At 35.6% G+C, this 19,083-nt stretch overlaps 1 protein-coding gene across 2 annotated transcripts in view; it reads left to right on the top strand.

Moving 5' to 3' along the window:
* RICTOR (RPTOR independent companion of MTOR complex 2) overlaps positions 1 to 19,083 on the top strand; it is a 91,519-nt gene that overhangs the window by 23,291 nt on the left and 49,145 nt on the right. For both annotated transcript variants that reach the window (XM_065873395.1, XM_065873394.1), the window contains exons 5-6: positions 3,355 to 3,481; positions 6,845 to 7,014. In XM_065873395.1, coding sequence (XP_065729467.1) covers positions 3,355 to 3,481; positions 6,845 to 7,014 — 297 coding nt within the window. The remainder of the gene's footprint in view (positions 1 to 3,354; positions 3,482 to 6,844; positions 7,015 to 19,083) is intronic.

Below are 19,083 nucleotides of genomic sequence, written 5' to 3'. Positions count from 1 at the left end.
AGACAAATAATGTCTTTGAATTACTATGAAAATAGTTTTCACTTTGCAGAATCTGAAAATATCGTCAGGACCCTCAGTTTTCTGGACCACACTTTGAGAGTTGCTGCCTTAGAAACTGCGTTCAGATGAAAAAAGAACCCCAAATGGATTAAATTAAATTCAGCTTCTTTGAATTATTCACTAAATATTTTATTTCTGTTTTGTACAGTGTTTTGTACAAGTTACAGTGTAATTTATAAAATAGCCCGGTAAAAATAAACAGACCCTTGAAACAATTCAGAAATGCCATAACAAAAATGTAATTTTATTTTGTTATCTTTTGAAGAAGGCAGATATCATTTGTGGATTCAAGGGCGGGAAAACTGCTTGTACCTGGTGGTAAAATACAGGCTCAAAGGTAGAGTTATGTCACAGGATTCCTCCTTGGGTTAGCTAAAAACAGAGTAAAAGGGAAAGCAAGGTTGCTGAATGAACAGTGGCCTCTATTGGCCAGAGGAACTATAATTTCACTAATACTTTTAACAATTGAAGCACATATTTCTTTTTTTCCAGCAACATTTTGGCAACTGAGCTAGTAGAAATTAATGTTAATAATATAATTGCTAGGTCACTGTGGGTTCTTTGTATGCGTTCAGAACAGTTTTAAAATTTTCTGTGAAAGTAATAATGTTTTTTAAAGGAAAAGCAAAAACATTTGTTGCTTTAGGATAACTTGCTTTATGAATAATTAAGGAATACTATGTTACTTTTTCTTCTCTTTCACCTATTTCATTCATTTAGGAGATTTTGTTTGTTTGCTTGGTTTTTTTTCAGTGTCTCTGATTTTTTCATGTCTCTTTCTTGCTCTAATCCAGGCAGTCCTTCCTAATTCTTGTCTCTCTCATTATCTGTATTATTTTCACACTAGTCAGCTCTTGCTACTCTTTATCCAACTTAAAGTTTTCTTACTGCCTGCCTAATTAAGCCATTATTTTCTTCATATATCATTTCTATATTCATGCAATATGAGATTAATATATCACAGATTTTTTTTTTTTTTATAGCTGAAAGGGATTCATTTAAAGGAATCACTTGCCCTTGATACACAGCAAGATATTGTCAAAGCCAGTGTGAAAAGCCCAGTTCTCCAAATTTCCAAACCTACACTGGCCCACAAATCCTTTTGGTATTAAGCACAACCTGCTTATCTTGGCATTCAGAGCCCACTTTTGGGGCAACCAATTATGACCCATCTCATTATGCCATTATATGTGTAGACAAGCTGCCCTCCACCACTGCTGTGATCACTGCTTCTATCCTATTCTTCTCATTTCCACCCCTTTCTATATTATATTCATCTTGCAGTCCCAGCTGAAATTTTAAATATTTCCCTTAGAGAACTCAATATTTCTCTCATTCTTTTATAGCAGTTCTACAAATTTATTACCTACTTATGATCTTTGATTTGTTTTATATATGTCCTATCATGCAAAAAAGATGATTAAACTTTTATTTCAGCAGAGACTAAATTCTATGACTTTTCCCTCATTGATTACTCACTGATTTACAAGAAAAGTATTCTGATTTACACAGAATTTAAGAGTTTCTTTGTGTATATTTTCCCTGAAAAATAACAAGAGTGATTTCACTTGTAAAAACTTTAAATTACTGTTATCCATTTCATAGCTCTACACTTGAGATTCATAGAATAGAATTTTATACTTGAGATTCTAGAAATCATCGGATCCTATACATCCTCATTTACAAATGAGGAAACTAAGGCACAGAGAGGATTGGTTTGCCAAGGTAACAGTTTATTAATGGCAGATTTGGCCCTGGAAGCCGGTTGGTCTGGCTTCTAGCCAACTCTTTTAAAAATACATTACATACGTCTTATTGTCTTGGGAATTTTTCTTACAAGCCCCTTGTAAGTATAGTAATAGATCAATAAGTATTAAAATATAAATTAATATCATAAGAAGTTAGAATTTTCTCACTGAGGAAGATCAGTTTCTTATACCTCTTTTCCCTTTCCTCTTCTTTCTTCTCCAACATTTTTGATTAATGAAAAATACTGTTTAGAAACAAATGTGAAAGGTTTTGTAGATTCTAAGGTTATTAGACATCTATTTTATGGTTGTGGAACAGTATTCTATAATTTCATTTGAAACTTGTCATATCACATAATGCGGCTTAAATGATGTAAACCATTTACAAGTACTCTATCCAATATAGATCTCTCCTTTGAACCTCTATAGGATTTAACTGGATATTAGTTTAGTTATATTGTGTCCCCTAATTTTGTCAGAGTGTAAGTCTTATTTTTCAACAGGATTATAAATAGTAACACCCAGGACAGATTAATTATCCCCAGTATTTATCACTACCCAAACAGAATAAAACATTTTCTTCTACTCCCACTCCAAGGACCTGCTATTTTGAAATACTTCATCTACCAAATAGTCTTTTATTTATTAAAGAGTAATTAACTACATAATTTTTCCTTCTGTTTTCCAAACTGAAGATACATGTTATCTGTTTTCAGTATTCCAAATATGTTATTGCCAATTAAACTTTTCATTTAAAATGAGATTCAACAAAAGTTTTTGTCACCAGAGACATACTGTTTCCATCACAGTGTTTGAAATATTAAAAATAGATTATGGAGAGACTGCTGCCTGTCTTGAAGTAGCAAATAACCATGAGTGAGCTGCCCATGACAGGGACCTGAGGGCAACCTCTAAGAGCTGAGGGCAGTCCCCATTACAACCAAAAAGAAAATGGGGACTTCAAAAAAAATAGATTATGGATTCTTAAGTTTGCCTTTCAGTATAGCAACAAGTGAGAGACATAGGGAGATGATGAGACATCAGTTGCAGCAATCAAAGTAAGAATGAGGACCCAAGTCAGAGTTTGATGGTGGAAAGAGTTGAGTTAATGAAGTAAATTGATAGGATGTAGTGGTGATAATAAATGGGGAAGGAGTCAGGAATGTAGTAGTACAGTAGTATGTTTGCAGCTGTTGTCACCACTGATTTACTTTGTCTAGTTACTGAAAAGTTGTTTAAAATAGAGTTCCTATCCTAAAGGAGCTTAGAATCTCAGAAACGTTATATCTTGGTAGTCAACTAATTTATAGTCTGGACTATTAGGGAAAAAAAGCCAACACTTTTTTCCATCGTAATGATTATTAACATTTATTGCATCAGTTATTAGTTATATTAGTCCTTTGACATGTTCATTTGAAGGAGAAGATTAAAATTAGTGCCTGGATCTTATAAATATTCTACGGTCTTAAACACTTAAGTCTGAATAAAATAGGTTTGAAAAATGCATTATGAAGTAACTTCTTTTTCTGATTTCTCCCTGTTACAGATGATTACTGTGAATGCTTCCTTGTTTCCTAGCTCTGTGGCCAACTCATTAATAGCAGTTGGAAACGATGGACTCCAAGAAAGAGACAGAATGGTTCGAGCATGCATCGCCATTATCTGTGAACTAGGTCAGAATTTTCTTTGAGTAATGAAAATGTAGTATTTTAGAAAGAATATATAACACTTCTTAATGCCTTTAATACATTAATTCTTTAGGTATTGGTAAAAAGATATGAAAAAGTAGGACATTCCTGATAAGGAAGTAGTGGACTTGTTTAACAAATCATTTCAAAGTGACATTAAAATTCTATAAATTTTAAAGTTTTACTCATCATGAAATTTAATATATAGGAATTGTCCAGATTCCAGTAATTAGAATAAAATCTCTTAAAGTCTGGCTCTCAGACATTAATTAACCACATTGTATCTTGATGTGAGTGCAAAACAACAATTCACTCTACATTAAAAAAGAATTCTAAATGAAAAAGGATTTAAGAGTTAAATGGGGAAAATATGGGGGGGAATGGATGACTATCTGATCACGTAAGGAAAAGGAATTTTGAATTATCAAAAGAAATCAAACAGATTTCAGCAGCTGTAGATTTTATTATAAGGAGGTAAGAAAACATGTAGTACCAGAACAAAGGAAAAAATAAATGTAATAAATAAGTTCTTTACCATGACAGGTAAAGAACTTACTTATATACAGATCAGTAGGAAAAATAAGTAATTCTCAAAGAAATGCATGGCTAGTCAAAGTATTTTAAAAGTTCAACCTCACTTATAACCAAAGAAATATAATTTTTAATGACAAGAGAAGATAATATTTTTCCCCACCAAAAGCAGAAGTGGTATAGGTTACATTCACTCTTGATATAATAAATAAATGAATAACAAAAGTTTAAAGAAACAAAAGAGCCAAGCCTTATCATTGAGAGTGTAAAAATACTGTCCACAATACCTGTTGATTTAGAGAAAAAGTCAGAAATTTGATTAAGGAAATTCTGAAAAATAATAAAAATTTGACTACATGTCAATGTATGAGATGCTTGGAAAGTTATATACTCGAGTTAACTTCTCACTATAAGATGCTTTTATAATTAAGCAAAAAGTAATGAAAATAAGTGAGCGAACCCAAAAAATAGAAAAAGAAGAAAAAAAATAAATTTTAACATAAGCAGGAGGAAAGCAATAATGATTCTGAGTCTTAGAGAACAAGATAGATTATTTAATCTAATCTGTGTTAATGGAAGAAGAAAAAAATGATACACAGGCAAACATACACTATTGTTTGAAAAATGCAAAAGTCAGAGAAAAGATTAATAGAATGAGAAAGAGAATTAATAGTTTTAAAAATTATGAGATAATTTTTTTATATATTTGAAAATCTTATTGAAATGAATGGGTTTTCAGAGAAAATTTTAATATCCATTTGACTCAAAAGAGTAGAACACGTGATGGATCAAAAACCATAGAAGTACTTGATGAATTAATTGCCTCCAAAGAGTCATTTAGTTAGTTTTGTCTTAAAAAAATTGTTTCAAGGAACAAATAATTCTCATATAGTATAATCTAATTGAGAGCATTAAAAATATGGAAATTTACCAATTTTAATTTAAATGAAACTAGCATTTTATATACATAAACACACAGATATGCACATACACACAAATACACGCATACATAAAATGGAATAATTAGAATGCTACTATGTTAACATTGTAGAATATTCATCTCAAATCACCACTCATACTCTTTTTTAATAAATTTGTTTATTTATTTATTTATGATTGCGTTGGGTCTTCGTTGCTGAGCGCAGGTTTTCTCTAGGTGCGACGAGTGGGGGCTACTCTTCCTTGCAGTGCGTGGGCTTCTCATTGCAGTGGCTTCTCTTGTTGCGGAGCATGGGCTCTAGGCACATGGACTTCGGTAGTTGTGGCATGCGAGCCCAGTAGTTGTGGCTCACGGGCTCTAGAGCACAGGCTCAGTAGTTGTGGCGCATGGGCTTAGTTGCTCGGTGGCATGTGGGACCTTCCCAGACCAGGGCTCGAACCCATGTCCCCTGCATTGGCAGGCGGATTCTTAACTACTGTTAAGCCACCAGGGAAGTCCACCAATCATATTCTTAATAGTGGATCTCTACAAATACTACATCATTTTAAAAGCTCTTAATTAGCGTTTTAACCAGGTTAGCAAGACAAAATAATAAATGAGTTTTACATATTGGAAAGAAGGCATCATACATAGTAGATGATATATCTAGAAAACTCTGAATCAACTGAAGAACAACTTCAGTAATTCAGTACAGCGGAAACCTGAAAATATAGATTTAATAGATTTATTTTGTGTTTCAGCAATAATCAGTAAATATAATGGAAAAAAATGATACTATTTCCAAAGTAGACAAGAAAACTATATATAACAAATAAAAATAAGAAATGTGGAAGACGTGTGTGTGTTTAGGGGGTACTTTTCAATTTGTTTAATTGATTTTCAAGAAGGCAGAGCTAATCTATAGGTAGAAATGAGAATATTTGTTGCCTTTGTTGTGGAGGGAGACTGATTGAAAAGTGGTGTGAAGGAACTTTCTAGGATGATGAAAGTGCTATACCTTGATTGAGGTATTGGTTACAGGGGTATAGATATTGTTCAGAATTTATTGAACTGTACCATTAAAATCTGTGTATTTTACTGTAAGTAATTATACCTCAATTTAGAAAAAATGGAGAAGAAACCTAAATCTAAAGTTCAACCAGAATAAACAGGAAAAATTCAACTATGAAAAAAACATTTTTGAAAAAGATTAAATGGAGGAGAAAGCAAAGATTTTTTTCTCATATTTTAAAAAAGTTAAGCTGGCTTATTAAGAGAGAAAAAAATGAAAAAGAATCAAGGGTTGCAGACCCTGATACATAGAAGACTTCAGTATATCAAAAGTATGAAAATCAGTTGGGAAAGCATGCTGGGATAGTTGAATAAACATTTGGGAAAAAATGAGCTTATCAATATTAAGCCAAAGTCTGTTTCCTGACAGATTGAAAACTGAAATGTTAATCATGAACTCATTTAAAACACACACTTGGGTGTGCGTGCATACAGAGAAAATGCCTGATATTTGAAGTAAGGGAGGAGTTTCTGAGCTTAAAATCTAAAGTTAAGTTACAAATCAGATAAAAGATTTGAAACAGATAAAAGGCTAATATTCCCATTATATAAAGAACTCCTTGCAATTGATAGGAAAGAAGAACCATTCAGTAAAACATGAACAAAAGATATGAAAAAATTCAGAGACATTAAGAAACAAATCAGAGTTTTGGAAAGTATATTCAGTGACTCTTATTAGGTAATTTATCCACGTGTCCTTTTAAATGTCATTGACTGGAAAGTTTTTCAAGTCAGAAAGCAAATTAAGTATTAAAATCCCAGATTTCTGATTACATTTTATTAATTATCCCCTATATAATATATTAAGTTTTTCTTTTTTATTTTAGCACTTCAGAATCCAGAGGTGGTGGCCCTTCGAGGTGGACTAAACACCATCTTGAAAAATGTGATCGATTGCCAATTAAGTCGAATAAATGAGGCTCTCATTACTACAATTTTACACCTCCTTAATCATCCAAAGACCCGACAGTATGTACGAGCTGATGTAGAATTAGAGGTAGGAACTTTAATATTCTTTCTAGTTTTAAAATATGACTTTAAATACATACTCTTACTTTGAAATTTTAAAGTTAATATGCAGCACAGCATTAATTATTAAACCTAAATTAACTAATAAGCTTGGCTTATCCCAGCAGTATTTTATAGCTCATTCAATTTGGACTGAATTGAAAAAATTCTCAAGTATATTTCATCAACATGTAAAGTGAAGTTTATTTTTTTTTTATAATCTATGAAAACTTGACTGAGCAAATTAGAGCACAAGTAAGGTTTCACAGACATTTACGTATTTATTTAAGAAGACCATTTCTTTTTAAGGACTATAGTATGTTAATTGTGTGTGAATAGCTCCTGCTAATTATATACTATTTATTTATTAAACCATGCTAAAACTCTCTGAACTTGGAGACACTTGTTGGCAACTAAAGACCATATATAATTGAAAGAAATAGAATACATATCTTTTTTAAAATACTCTACAATTTCTTTTTTATTTTTACTAATTCAGTTTTTTTTTTTTTTACAGTTGGTCTAAAATAGTAAGGCTACCATATGCCCTTTTCTATAATAAGTATGTAGTAGAGGTTGGAACAGAATTTTCACAAACTGTATTCTTTTTTTTTTTCCCCCTCATTTTTGGCCATGCCCCGTGGCTTGTGGGATCTTAGTTCCCCTGACCAGGGATTAAACCTGGGCCCTCGGCAGTAAGAGCATGGAGTCCTAACCTCTGGACCACCAGGGAGTTACCACAAAATGTACTGTTATAGTTTATTTGTGTGAATGTATTACATTGTTGTCCATTGCAGATATCATTCAGAGTAAGTTTAAACCAAGGCTTTATTTGGGTATGAAATTATGCAAATTATAAAAGATTTATTGTTCCCTACTTTGCCTGTTTAAATCATTTTATGAAACTTGTCTTAAATGTTATAGTTCTGGTTTTATTAGGGCTACTAGAAATATTTTGAGATTACAAAATTGACATTAGCCTGTATCATTAACTAACAAATTTATGTACAATATTCTCCTTAATAAGTGATTTTAAATACATTATTCATGGGAATCCAGTGGGAATAAGCTGGCATTTTTGATATTTCACAGTGTATTTCGATTTAACTTTTTTATTTATCAAGTGGAGAAAATGATATTTTAAGATTGGAGAGATGATTGCAATAAAGGAAGATATTGTGTATAGGCCTGGTTTTTATTCCTATATAATTGTGCAGCAGATTAGTAAAGCCTTTGTGTAAATGAAAAAAACTCAAAAAGAGTATGGTAGATATTTAAGTACACGACTATATTTGCATAAGTTCTTTAAAGCCACAAATGTTCTTTTTTTCCTTAACAAGATCCCCCTAAAGTATCATAGTGATTGAGAGCATAGACTTCGGGCTATACAGATCTGGTTTTGGTTTTTTGTTCTGTAACCTACTAGCTTTATGATTTGGGGCAAGTTATTAGCCTCTCTTGGATCCATTTTTTCCTAGGTAAAATAAAAGTCATGATTTTTACCTTAAAGAATTATTGTAAAGAATAAATACTATAATAATAATAGTAGTAGTAGTAATAGCAGCAACTAACACTCTTGTAAAGCTTATAATGAGTTAGGCAATATTTCCAGGTGCTTTACACATATTCATTCTAATCTACATAGATGTTTTATTTAGTACCTGGCACATAATAAGTATTCAATAAATACTGATTGCCTTGGATATTAATCATTATCATCTTCTACTTTATCATTATCTTCATCCTAGAGTCTGCTGTTACAAGAATATTGTCCTCAGTTTTATTAATTATATTTATAAATTTTCACTCTAACTTGATAACTTTGGTTTTTCTTTTCCACATACAAAGGAGCTATTTTCATTGCTACTGTCTCATTAGGCCCAAATCTTTCTTCTGTTAAAAAAAAAAAATCCCTTTTAAAATTTACCCTGGCTTCTATTTCTATAAACTGTAATATATTTTGACCTCACACAGGAAAAAAAAAAGGTACATTTAATATGATAATGTTATTAGAATAGGCAGTCAGTAAGGATTGTAAAATTGTAATTTTAATTTTTTATAGCAAATTTTAAAAACAACGTATTTTTTAAACTTCAGAGTAGGATAGTGTAGTTCATAGCATCTGCTATGGAAAACTAGAAAAGTTGAATAATTATGGAAATCATATATTTAAAGCAGTATAGAGCTGTGAAAGCAATAAGGACCAGAGGGAGTGAAAAATCTAGAGATGCCATTGGGGGCACTATAGATTTAGGCCACAGACTAGAGGTTAAGAATATGACCTAGACCTAGGTAGAAGACCAGACTATTTGGCAAGCATATGTGTATGTGAGTGACAAGCCTAGAGATGTGAGAAGCCCCCAGATCAAGTCTGATTTACCCTTCTAGAAGTTTGCTGAGATAAGAATCTGTGGAGAGCAGAAGTTAAAATGTTTCCACTGAGGAAAACACAGTGGAATAGGCTATGGTCTCCTGTGCATAGGACACAGAGGCCTCCCAGGAAGGGGGGTCATGGGCAGAAGTGGAAAGGCCTCTAAGAACTAGTGAATTTACACTGATTATATGCAGTTGCTTTTTTTCCCTGGGGTCACTTACTGATCAGGACATAATTAGAAGCTGAAAATCCAGGTACGCTTTTCCTAGGACCTGAAAAATCAGAACAGCTTTTGGCAATTATGTAGTATTCAAGTAACGAACTGGGTATTTCATAGCTGATTTCCTGTTCTTGACATGTCCCAAATTCTGAAGTAATTGTGGATGAGTGCCTAAAGATCTAAGTTCAAAACTTATGAAGTGTGTAGAAAAAAATCCCCAATTTCTCACTGCTAAGGAGAAAAAAAAAAAACTTGCTAAAGTCTCTTGAAAGTTTTGGAGATCCATACTTTAGAAACACAAGAAAACCAGAGGTACACTCAAATCTTAACAAAATTGCAGCATAGTCTCAATTTAACTCAGTTGGTGACTAGGATAAGCTCATCAGTCCCGTTAATCTACCTGACTAAAAGAGGAAAGGATAAACCGTCTCTGATGGAGATAACATCACTTGGAACCTTTAATAAAATTTACAGTGTCTGACATTCAGTCAGAAATATGATTGAGTGTCATACAAAAAGACATGACTATGTAACTGAAAACTCAGAAGAAAAGAAATTCCATAGAAGCATGTCTACAGGTGATCCAGATATTACAGCTAGAGGGAAAAGACTTTAAAACAAGCATGATTAACTTATTAAGGAAAATGGAGAAGAAGAAGAAAATAGATGAAATAATGGAGAATTTCACCATATAATTGCAGTGTGCAAAATGAATCAAATGGAACTAGTACAGAAAAATATAAAACCTGAAATTCTGAACTCAGTGAAATTAAAAATCCATTTTGGATGAGACGCTATCATTAGTAAATTGAAATAAAAATCAATAAAAATATCAAGTAAAACATTGGGGGCAGGGGAAGAGAAAGGAAATGAACATAACAAAAGGGATAAAACATAATTGTTGTCTTTGGAGAAGAGAGAGAAAATGAGCAGAAGCAGATATCCAAAGAAGCAGTGGTCAAAACTTTTGTTTCTAAAACTGATGAAACTTCATAAAGCTCAGAAAACTCAAGATAATACAAAGAAAACAACATGTACACACATCATGGTAAGGTTGTCAAAAACCAAGATAAATAAAAATCTTAAAATCAGCTTGAGATAAAAGACTCTACTTTCAAAGGAACAACTCTGACAGCTGATTTCCCAACAGAAATAATGGAAGCAGAAGACAGTAGAATGGCATATTTAGAGTGCAGAAAGAAAATAATGTCAACCTACCTAGAGAAAATGTCTTTCAAAAACAAAGGTAAAATAAAGATTTTATAGACTAAAGAAAAACAACCCAAGGAAATTTAAAGAAACACTATTCTTTCTTCGATTCCTTGCCTTTATGTCATGAAGACAGTAAAGCAGCCTATGGTGAGGCACACGTGGGAAGGAACTGAGACCTTTTGCCAACAACTAGCACGTTGTGAGTAAACCATCCTGAAGCAGATTCTACAGCTTCAGTCAAGTCTTGAGATGACTGCAGCCCTGATCAATATTTTGACTACAATTTTATGAGGCACCCTGAGCCATAACTGCACAATTAAACTCTTCTAGATTCCTGACTCACAGAAACATTGTGAGATAATAAATATTTATTGTTTTTTAAAAAATGAGACAGAGTACAGGAAGATGGCGGAAGAGTAAAACATGGAGATCACCTTCCTCAGCACAGATACACCAGAAATATATCTACACGTGGAACAACTCCTACAGAACACTACTGAACGCGGGCAGAAGATCTCAGTCCTCCCAAAAGGCAAGAAGCTCCCCACGTACCTGGGTAGGGCAAAAGAAAAAAGAATAAACAGAGACAAAAGAATAGGGACGGGACCAACACCAGTGGGAGGGAGCTGTGAAGGAGGAAAAGTTTTCACACACTAGGAAGCCCCTTCGCAGGCGGAGACTGTGTGTGGCGGAGGCGGGGAGCTTCAGGGCCGCGGAGGACAGCACAGCAACAGGGGTGCTGAGGGCAAAGCTGAGAGATTCCTGCACAGAGGATCAGTGCCGACCGGCACTCACCAGCCTGAGAGGCTTGTCTGCTCACCCGCCGGGGCGGGCTGGGCTGGGAGCTGAGGCTTGGGCTTTGGTCGGAGCGCAGGGAGAGGACTGGGGTTGGCGGCGTGAACATAGCCTGCAGGGAGTTAGTGCACCATGGCTAGTCAGGAGGGAGTCCGGGAAAAAGTCTGGACGTGCCGAAGAGGCAAGAGACTTTTTCTTCCATCTTTGTTTCCTGGTGCGTGAGGAGAGGGGATTAAGAGCGCTGCTTAAAGGAGCTCCAGAGACAGGCGCGAGCCGCGGTTAGCAGCGCGGACCCCAGAGACGGGCATGAGACGCTAAGTCTGCTGCTGCCGCCAACAAGAAGCCTGTGTGCGAGCACAGGTCACTCTCCACACCTCCCTTCCGGGGAGCCTGTGCAGCCCGCCACTGCCAGGGTCCCGGGATCCAGGGACAAATTCCCTGGGAGAACTCACGGCGCGCCTCAGGCTGGTGCAACGTCCCGCTGGCCTCTGCCACTGCAGGCTGGCCCCGCATCCGCACCCTTCCCTCCACCCGGCCTGAGTGAGCCAGAGCCCCCGAAGCAGCTGCTCCTTTAACCCCGTCCTGAGTAAAGAACACATGCGTTCCGGCAACCTACATGCAGAGGCAGGGCCAAACCCAAAGCTGAACCCTGGGAGCTGTACAAACAAAGAAGAGAAAGGGAAATCTCTCCCAGCAGCCTCAGAAGCAGCGGATTAAAGCTCCACAATCAACTGGATGTACCCTGCATCTGTGGAATATATGAATAGGCAACGAATCATCCCAAATTGAGGAGGTGGACTTTGAGAGCAAGATACATTATTTTTCCCCGTTTTCCCTCTTTTTGTGAGTGTGTATATGCATGCTTCTGTGTTAGATTTTGGCTGTGTAGCCTTGCTTTCCCCAGTTGTCCTAGGGTTCTATCTTTTTTTTTTTCTTTTTAAAAACATTTCTTTTCTTTTTAAAAGCATTTTTTTTTTCTTTTTAAAAACATTTTTTCTTAATAATTATTTTTTATTTTAATAGCTTTATTTTATTTTATCCTTTCTTTCTTTCTCTTTCTTTTTTCTTTTCTTTCTTTCTTTCTTCCTTTCTTTCTTTCTTTCTCTTTCTTTCTTTCTTTTCTTTCTTTCTTTCTTTCTTTTTCTTTCTTTCTTTTTCTTTCTTTCCTTCCTTCCTTCCTTCTTTCCTTCCTTCCTTCCTTCCTTCCTTCTTTCCTTCCTTCCTTCCTTCTTTCTTTCCTTTTCTTTTCTTTTTTTCTTTTCTTTTCTTTTCTTTTCTTTTCTTCTTCTCCCTTTTATTCTGAGCCATGTGGATGAAAGGCTCTTGGTGCTGCAGCCAGGAGTCAGTGCTGTGCCTCTGAGGTGGGAGAGCCAACTTCAGGACACTGGTCCACAAGAGACCTCCCAGCTCCACATAATATCAAATGGCGAAAATCTCCCAGAGATCTCCATCTCAACACCAGCACCCAGCTTCACTCAACGACGAGCGAGCTACAGTGCTGGACACCCTATGCCCAACAGCTAACAAGACAGGAACACAACCCCACCCATTAGTAGAGAGGCTGTCTAAAATCGTAAGTCCACAGACACCCCAAAACACACCACCAGACGTGAACCTGCCCACCAGAAAGACAAGATCCAGCCTCATCCACCAGAACACAGGCACTAGGCCCCTCCACTAGGAAGCCTACACAACCCACTGAACCAACTTTAGCCACTGGGGACAGACACCGAAAACAACGGGAACTACGAACCTGCAGCCTGCAAAAAGGAGACCCCAAAGACAGTAAGATAAGCAAAATGAGAAGACAGAAAAACACACAGCAGATGAAGGAGCAAGATAAAAACCCACCAGACCTAACAAATGAAGAGGAAATAGGCAGTCTACTTGAAAAAGAATTCAGAATAATGATAGTAAAGATGATCCAAAATCTTGGAAACAGAATAGAGAAAATGCAAGAAACATTTAACAAGGACCTAGAAGAACTAAAGATGAAACAGGCAACGATGAACAACACAATAAATGAAATTAAAAATACTCTAGATGGGAAAAATAGCAGAATAACTGAAGCAGAACGGGTACGTGACCTGGAAGATAAAACAGTGGAAATAACTACTGCAGAGCAGAATAAAGAAAAAAGAATGGAAAGAACAGAGGACAGTCTCAGAGACCTCTGGGACAACATTAAACGTACCAATATTCGAATTATAGGGGCTCCAGAAGACAAAGAGAAAAAGAAAGGGACTGAGAAAATATTTGAAGAGATTATAGTTGAAAACTTCCCTAATATGGGAAAGGAAATAGTTAATCAAGTCCAGGAAGCACAGAGTCCCATACAGGATAAATCCAAGGAGAAACACACCAAGACACATATTAATCAAACTGTTAGAAGTTAAATACAAAGAAAACATATGAAAAGCAGCAAGGGAAAACAAGAAATAACACACAAGGGAATCCCCATAAGATTAACAGCTGATCTTTCAGCAGAAACTCTGCAAGCCAGAAGGGACTGGCAGGACATATTTAAAGTGATGAAGGAGAAGAACCTGCAACCAAGATTACTCTACCCAGCAAGGATCTCATTCAGATTTGATGGAGAAATTAAAACCTTTGCAGACAAGCAAAAGCTGAGAGGGTCCAGCACCACCAAACCAGCTTTGCAACAAATGCTAAAGGATGTTCTCTAGTAGGCAAGAAACACAAGAGAAGGAAAAGACCTACAATAACAAACCCAAAATAATTAAGAAAATGGGAATAGGAACATACATATTGATAATTACCTTAAATGTAAATGGATTAAATGCTCCCACCAAAAGACACAGACTGGCTGAATGGATACAAAAACAAGACCCATATATATGCTGTCTACAAGAGACCCACTTCAGACCTAGAGACACATACAGACTGAAAGTAAGGGGATGGAAAAAGATACTCCATGCAAATGGAAACCAAAAGAAAGCTGGAGTAGCAATTCTCATATCAGACAAAATAGACTTTAAAATAAAGGGTATTACGAGAGACAAAGAAGGAGAGTACATAATGATCAAGGGATCGATCCAAGAAGAAGATATAACAATTGTAAATATTTATGCACTCAACATAGGATCCCCTCAATACATAAGGCAAATACTAACAGCCATAAAAGGGGAAATCGACAGTAACACATTCATAGTAGGGGACTTTAACACCCCACTTTCACCAATGGAAATATGATCATCCAAAATGAAAATAAATAAGGAAACACAGCTTTAAATGATACATTAAACTAGATGGACTTAATTGATATTTATAGGACATTCCATCCAAAAACAACAGAATACACATTTTTCTCAAGTGCTCATGGAACATTCTCCAGGATAGATCATATCTTGGGTCACAAATCAAGCCTTGGTAAATTTTAGAAAATTGAAATTGTATCAAGTATCTTTTCTGACCACAGCACTATGAAACTAGATATCATTTACAGGAAAAGATCTGTAAAAAGTACAAACACATGGAGGCTAAATAATACACTACTTAATAACGAAGTGATCACTGAAGAAATCAAAGAGGAAATTAAAAAATACTTAGAAACAAATGGCAATGGAGACACGACAACCCAAAACCTATGGGGTGCAGCAAAAGCAGTTTTAAGAGGGAAGTTTATAGCAATACAATCCTCCCTTCCGAAACATCCCGAATATACAACCTAACCTTGCACCTAAGCAATTAGAGACGGAAGAACAAAAATACCCCAAAGTTAGCAGAAGGAAAGAAATCGTAAAGATCAGATCAGAAATGAATGAAAAAGAAATGAAGGAAACGATAGCTAAGATCAATAAAACTAAAAACTGGTTCTTTGAGAAGATAAACAAAATTGATTATTAGCCAGACTCATCAAGAAAAAAAGGGAGAAGAGTCAAATCAATAGAATTAGAAATGAAAAAGGAGAAGTAACAGCTGACACTGCAGAAATACAAAAGATCATGAGAGATTACTATAAGCAACTCTATGCCAATAAAATGGACAACCTGGAAGAAATGGACAAATTCTTAGAAATGCACAACGTACCAATACTGAATCAGGAAGAAATAGAAAATATGAACAGACCAATCACAAGCACTGAAATTGAAAGTGTGATTAAAAATTTTCCAACAAACAAAAGCCCAGGCCTAGAAGCCTTCCCAGGCGAATTCTATCAAATATTTAAAGAAGAGTTAACACCTATCCTTCTCAAAATCTTCCAAAATATAGCAGAGGGAGGAACACTCCCAATCTCATTCTACGAGGCCACCATTACCCTGATACGAAAACCAGACAAGGATGTGACAAAGAAAACTACAGACCAATATCACTGATGAACATAGATGCAAAGATCCTCAACAAAATACTAGCAAACAGAATCCAACAGCACATTAAAAGGATCATACACCACGATCAAGTGGGGTTTATTCCAGGAATGCAAGGATTCTTCAATATATGCAAGTCAATCACTGTGATACACCATATTAACAAATTGAAGGAAAAAAACCATATGATCTTCTCAGTAGATGCAGGGGAAGCTTTCGACAAAATTCAACACCCATTTATGATAAAATCCCTGCAGAAAGTAGACATAGAGGGAACTTTCCTCAACATAATAAAGGCAGTATATGACAAACCCACAGCCAATATTGTCCTCAATGGTGAAAAACTGAAAGCATTTCCACTAAGAACAGGAACAAGACAAGGTTGCCCACTCTCACCACTCCTATTCAACATAGTTTTGGAAGTTTTAGCCACAGCAATCAGAGAAGAAAAGGAAATGAAAGGAATCCAAATCGGAAAAGAAGAAGTAAAGCTGTCACTGTTTGCAGATGACATGATACTATACATAGAGAATCCTAAAGATGCTACCAGAAAACTACTAGAGCTAATCAATGAATTTGGTAAAGTAGCAGGATACAAAATTAATGCACAGGAATCACTTGCATTCCTATACACTAATGATGAAAATCTGAAAGTGAAATCAAGAAAACACTCCCATTTACCATTGCAACAAAAAGAATAAAATATCTAGGAATAAACCTACCTAAGGAGACAAACGACCTGTATGCAGAAAATTATAAGACACTGATGAAAGAAATTAAAGATGATACAAATAGATGTAGAGATATACCATGTTCTTGGATTGGAAGAGTCAACATTGTGAAAATGACTCTACTACCCAAAGCAATCTACAGATTCAATGCAATCCCTATCAAACTACCACTGGCATTTTTCACAGAAGTAGAAAAATAAATTTCACAGCTTGTATGGAAACACAAAAGATTCCGAATAGCCAAAGCAATCTTGAGAACGAAAAACAGAGCTTGAGGAATCAGGCTCCCTGACTTCAGACTATACTACAAAGCTACAGGAATGAAGACATAATGGTACTGGCACAAAAACAGAAATATAGATCAATGGAACAGGATAGAAAGCCCAGAGATAAACCCACGCACATATGGTCACCTTATCTTTGATAAAGGGAGGCAGGAATGTACAGTGGAGAAAGGACAGCCTCTTCAATAAGTGGTGCTGGGAAAACTGGACAGGTACATGTAAAAGTATGAGATAAGATCACTCCCTAACACCATATGCAAAAATAAGCTCAAAATGGTTTAAAGACCTAAATGTAAGGCTAGAAGCTATCAAACTCTTAGAGGAAAACATAGGCAGAACACTCTATGACATAAATCACAGCAACATCCTTTTTGATCCACCTCCTAGAGAAATGGAAATAAAACCAAAAATAAACAAATGGGACCTAATGAAACTTAAAAGCTTTTGCACAGCAAAGGAAACCATAAACAATACCAAAAGACAACCCTCAGAACAGGAGAAAATATTTGCAAATGAAGCAACTGACAAAGGATTAATCTCCAAATTTGCAAGCAGCTCATGCAGCTCAGTAACAAAAAAACCAAACAACCCAATCCAAAAATGGGCAGGAGACCTAAATAGACATTTCTCCAAAGAAGATATACAGACTGCCAACAAACACATGAAAGAATGCTCAACATCATTAATCATTAGAGAAATGCAAATCAAAACCACAATGAGATATCATCTCACACCAGTCAGAATGCAAAAAATCTAGAAACAATAAATGCTGGAGAGGGTGTGGAGAAAAGGGAACACTCTTGCGCTGCTGGTGGGAATGTGAATTTGTACAGCCACTATAGAGAACAGTATGGAGGTTCCTTAAAAAACTACAAATAGAACTACTATATTACCCAGGAATCCCACTGCTGGGCATATACCCTGAGAAAACCATAATTCAAAAAGATTCATGTACCAAGATGTTCATTGCAGCTCTATTTACAATAGCCAGGAGATGGAAACAACCTAAGTGTCCATCATTGGATGAATGGATAAAGAAGATGTGGCACATATATACAATGGAATATTACTCAGCCATGAAAAGAAACAAAATTGAGCTATTTGTAATGAGTTGGATAGACCTAGAGTTTGTTATACAGAGCAAAGTAAGTCAGAAAGAGAAAGACAAATCCCATATGCTAACACATATATATGGAATTTAAGCAAAAAAAATGTCATGAAGAACCTAGGGGTAAGACAGGAATAAAGACGCAGACCTACTGGAGAACGGACTAGAGGATATGGGGAGTGGGAAGGGTAAGCTGTGACAAAGTGAGAGAGTGGCATGGATATATATACACTACCAAACGTAAAATAGAAAGCTAGTGGGAAGCAGCCGCATAGCACAGGGAGATCAACTCGGTGCTTTGTGACCACCTAGAGGGGTGGCAGGGAGGGACACGCAAGAGGGAATAGATATGGGAACATATGTGTATGTATAACTGATTCACTTTGTTATAAAGCAGAAACTAACACACCATTGTAAAGCAATTATACTCCAATAAAGATAATAAAAAAAAAATGAGACAGACTCAGAGGAAGGTTAAAGTGAATCCTTAAAAGGAAAATGATCCGAGACAAATGAGGAAATGCAGGAAGGAATGAAGCGTGGCAAAAAACGTACACATGACAAAATATAAAAGACTACTGATTGTCTAAAACAATATTTGTAATGTCTTAGGTATTTTAAATCATTTTAAAATTAAAATTCAGGCCACAGTAATGCAGTCAGCACAAGGCTGGGCCAGGGGGGTTGGTAAATGAGATACAGTGGTTTAAGTTCTAAAATGAGTGAGCCTAACTGGGTTGCTATATACAAGGACAATACACAAAAATAATTTGGATTTCCTTATACTAGTAACAAAATGAACATAATTTATAAAGTAAAAATAATTAAATAATGTTCAAAAATATGCAAAACAAGTCATAGTGTTAGAAATCAGGATAGTAGTCCTGTGGTGAGAATGAAGGGGAAAATAAGGAGGCTTTGAGGATTATAGGGAACGTGCTTAGTTTGAGAAAAATCCATCAAACCTCACATTCATGATTTGTGCACTGCTTAATATGTATGTTAA

This window comes from Phocoena phocoena, chromosome 3 (genome assembly GCF_963924675.1).
Source record: "Phocoena phocoena chromosome 3, mPhoPho1.1, whole genome shotgun sequence".
In the NCBI taxonomy this organism is placed as follows: domain Eukaryota; kingdom Metazoa; phylum Chordata; class Mammalia; order Artiodactyla; family Phocoenidae; genus Phocoena; species Phocoena phocoena.
The sequence above is the reverse complement of the archived record's forward strand: the minus strand, read 5'-3'. Positions and strand labels throughout refer to the sequence as shown.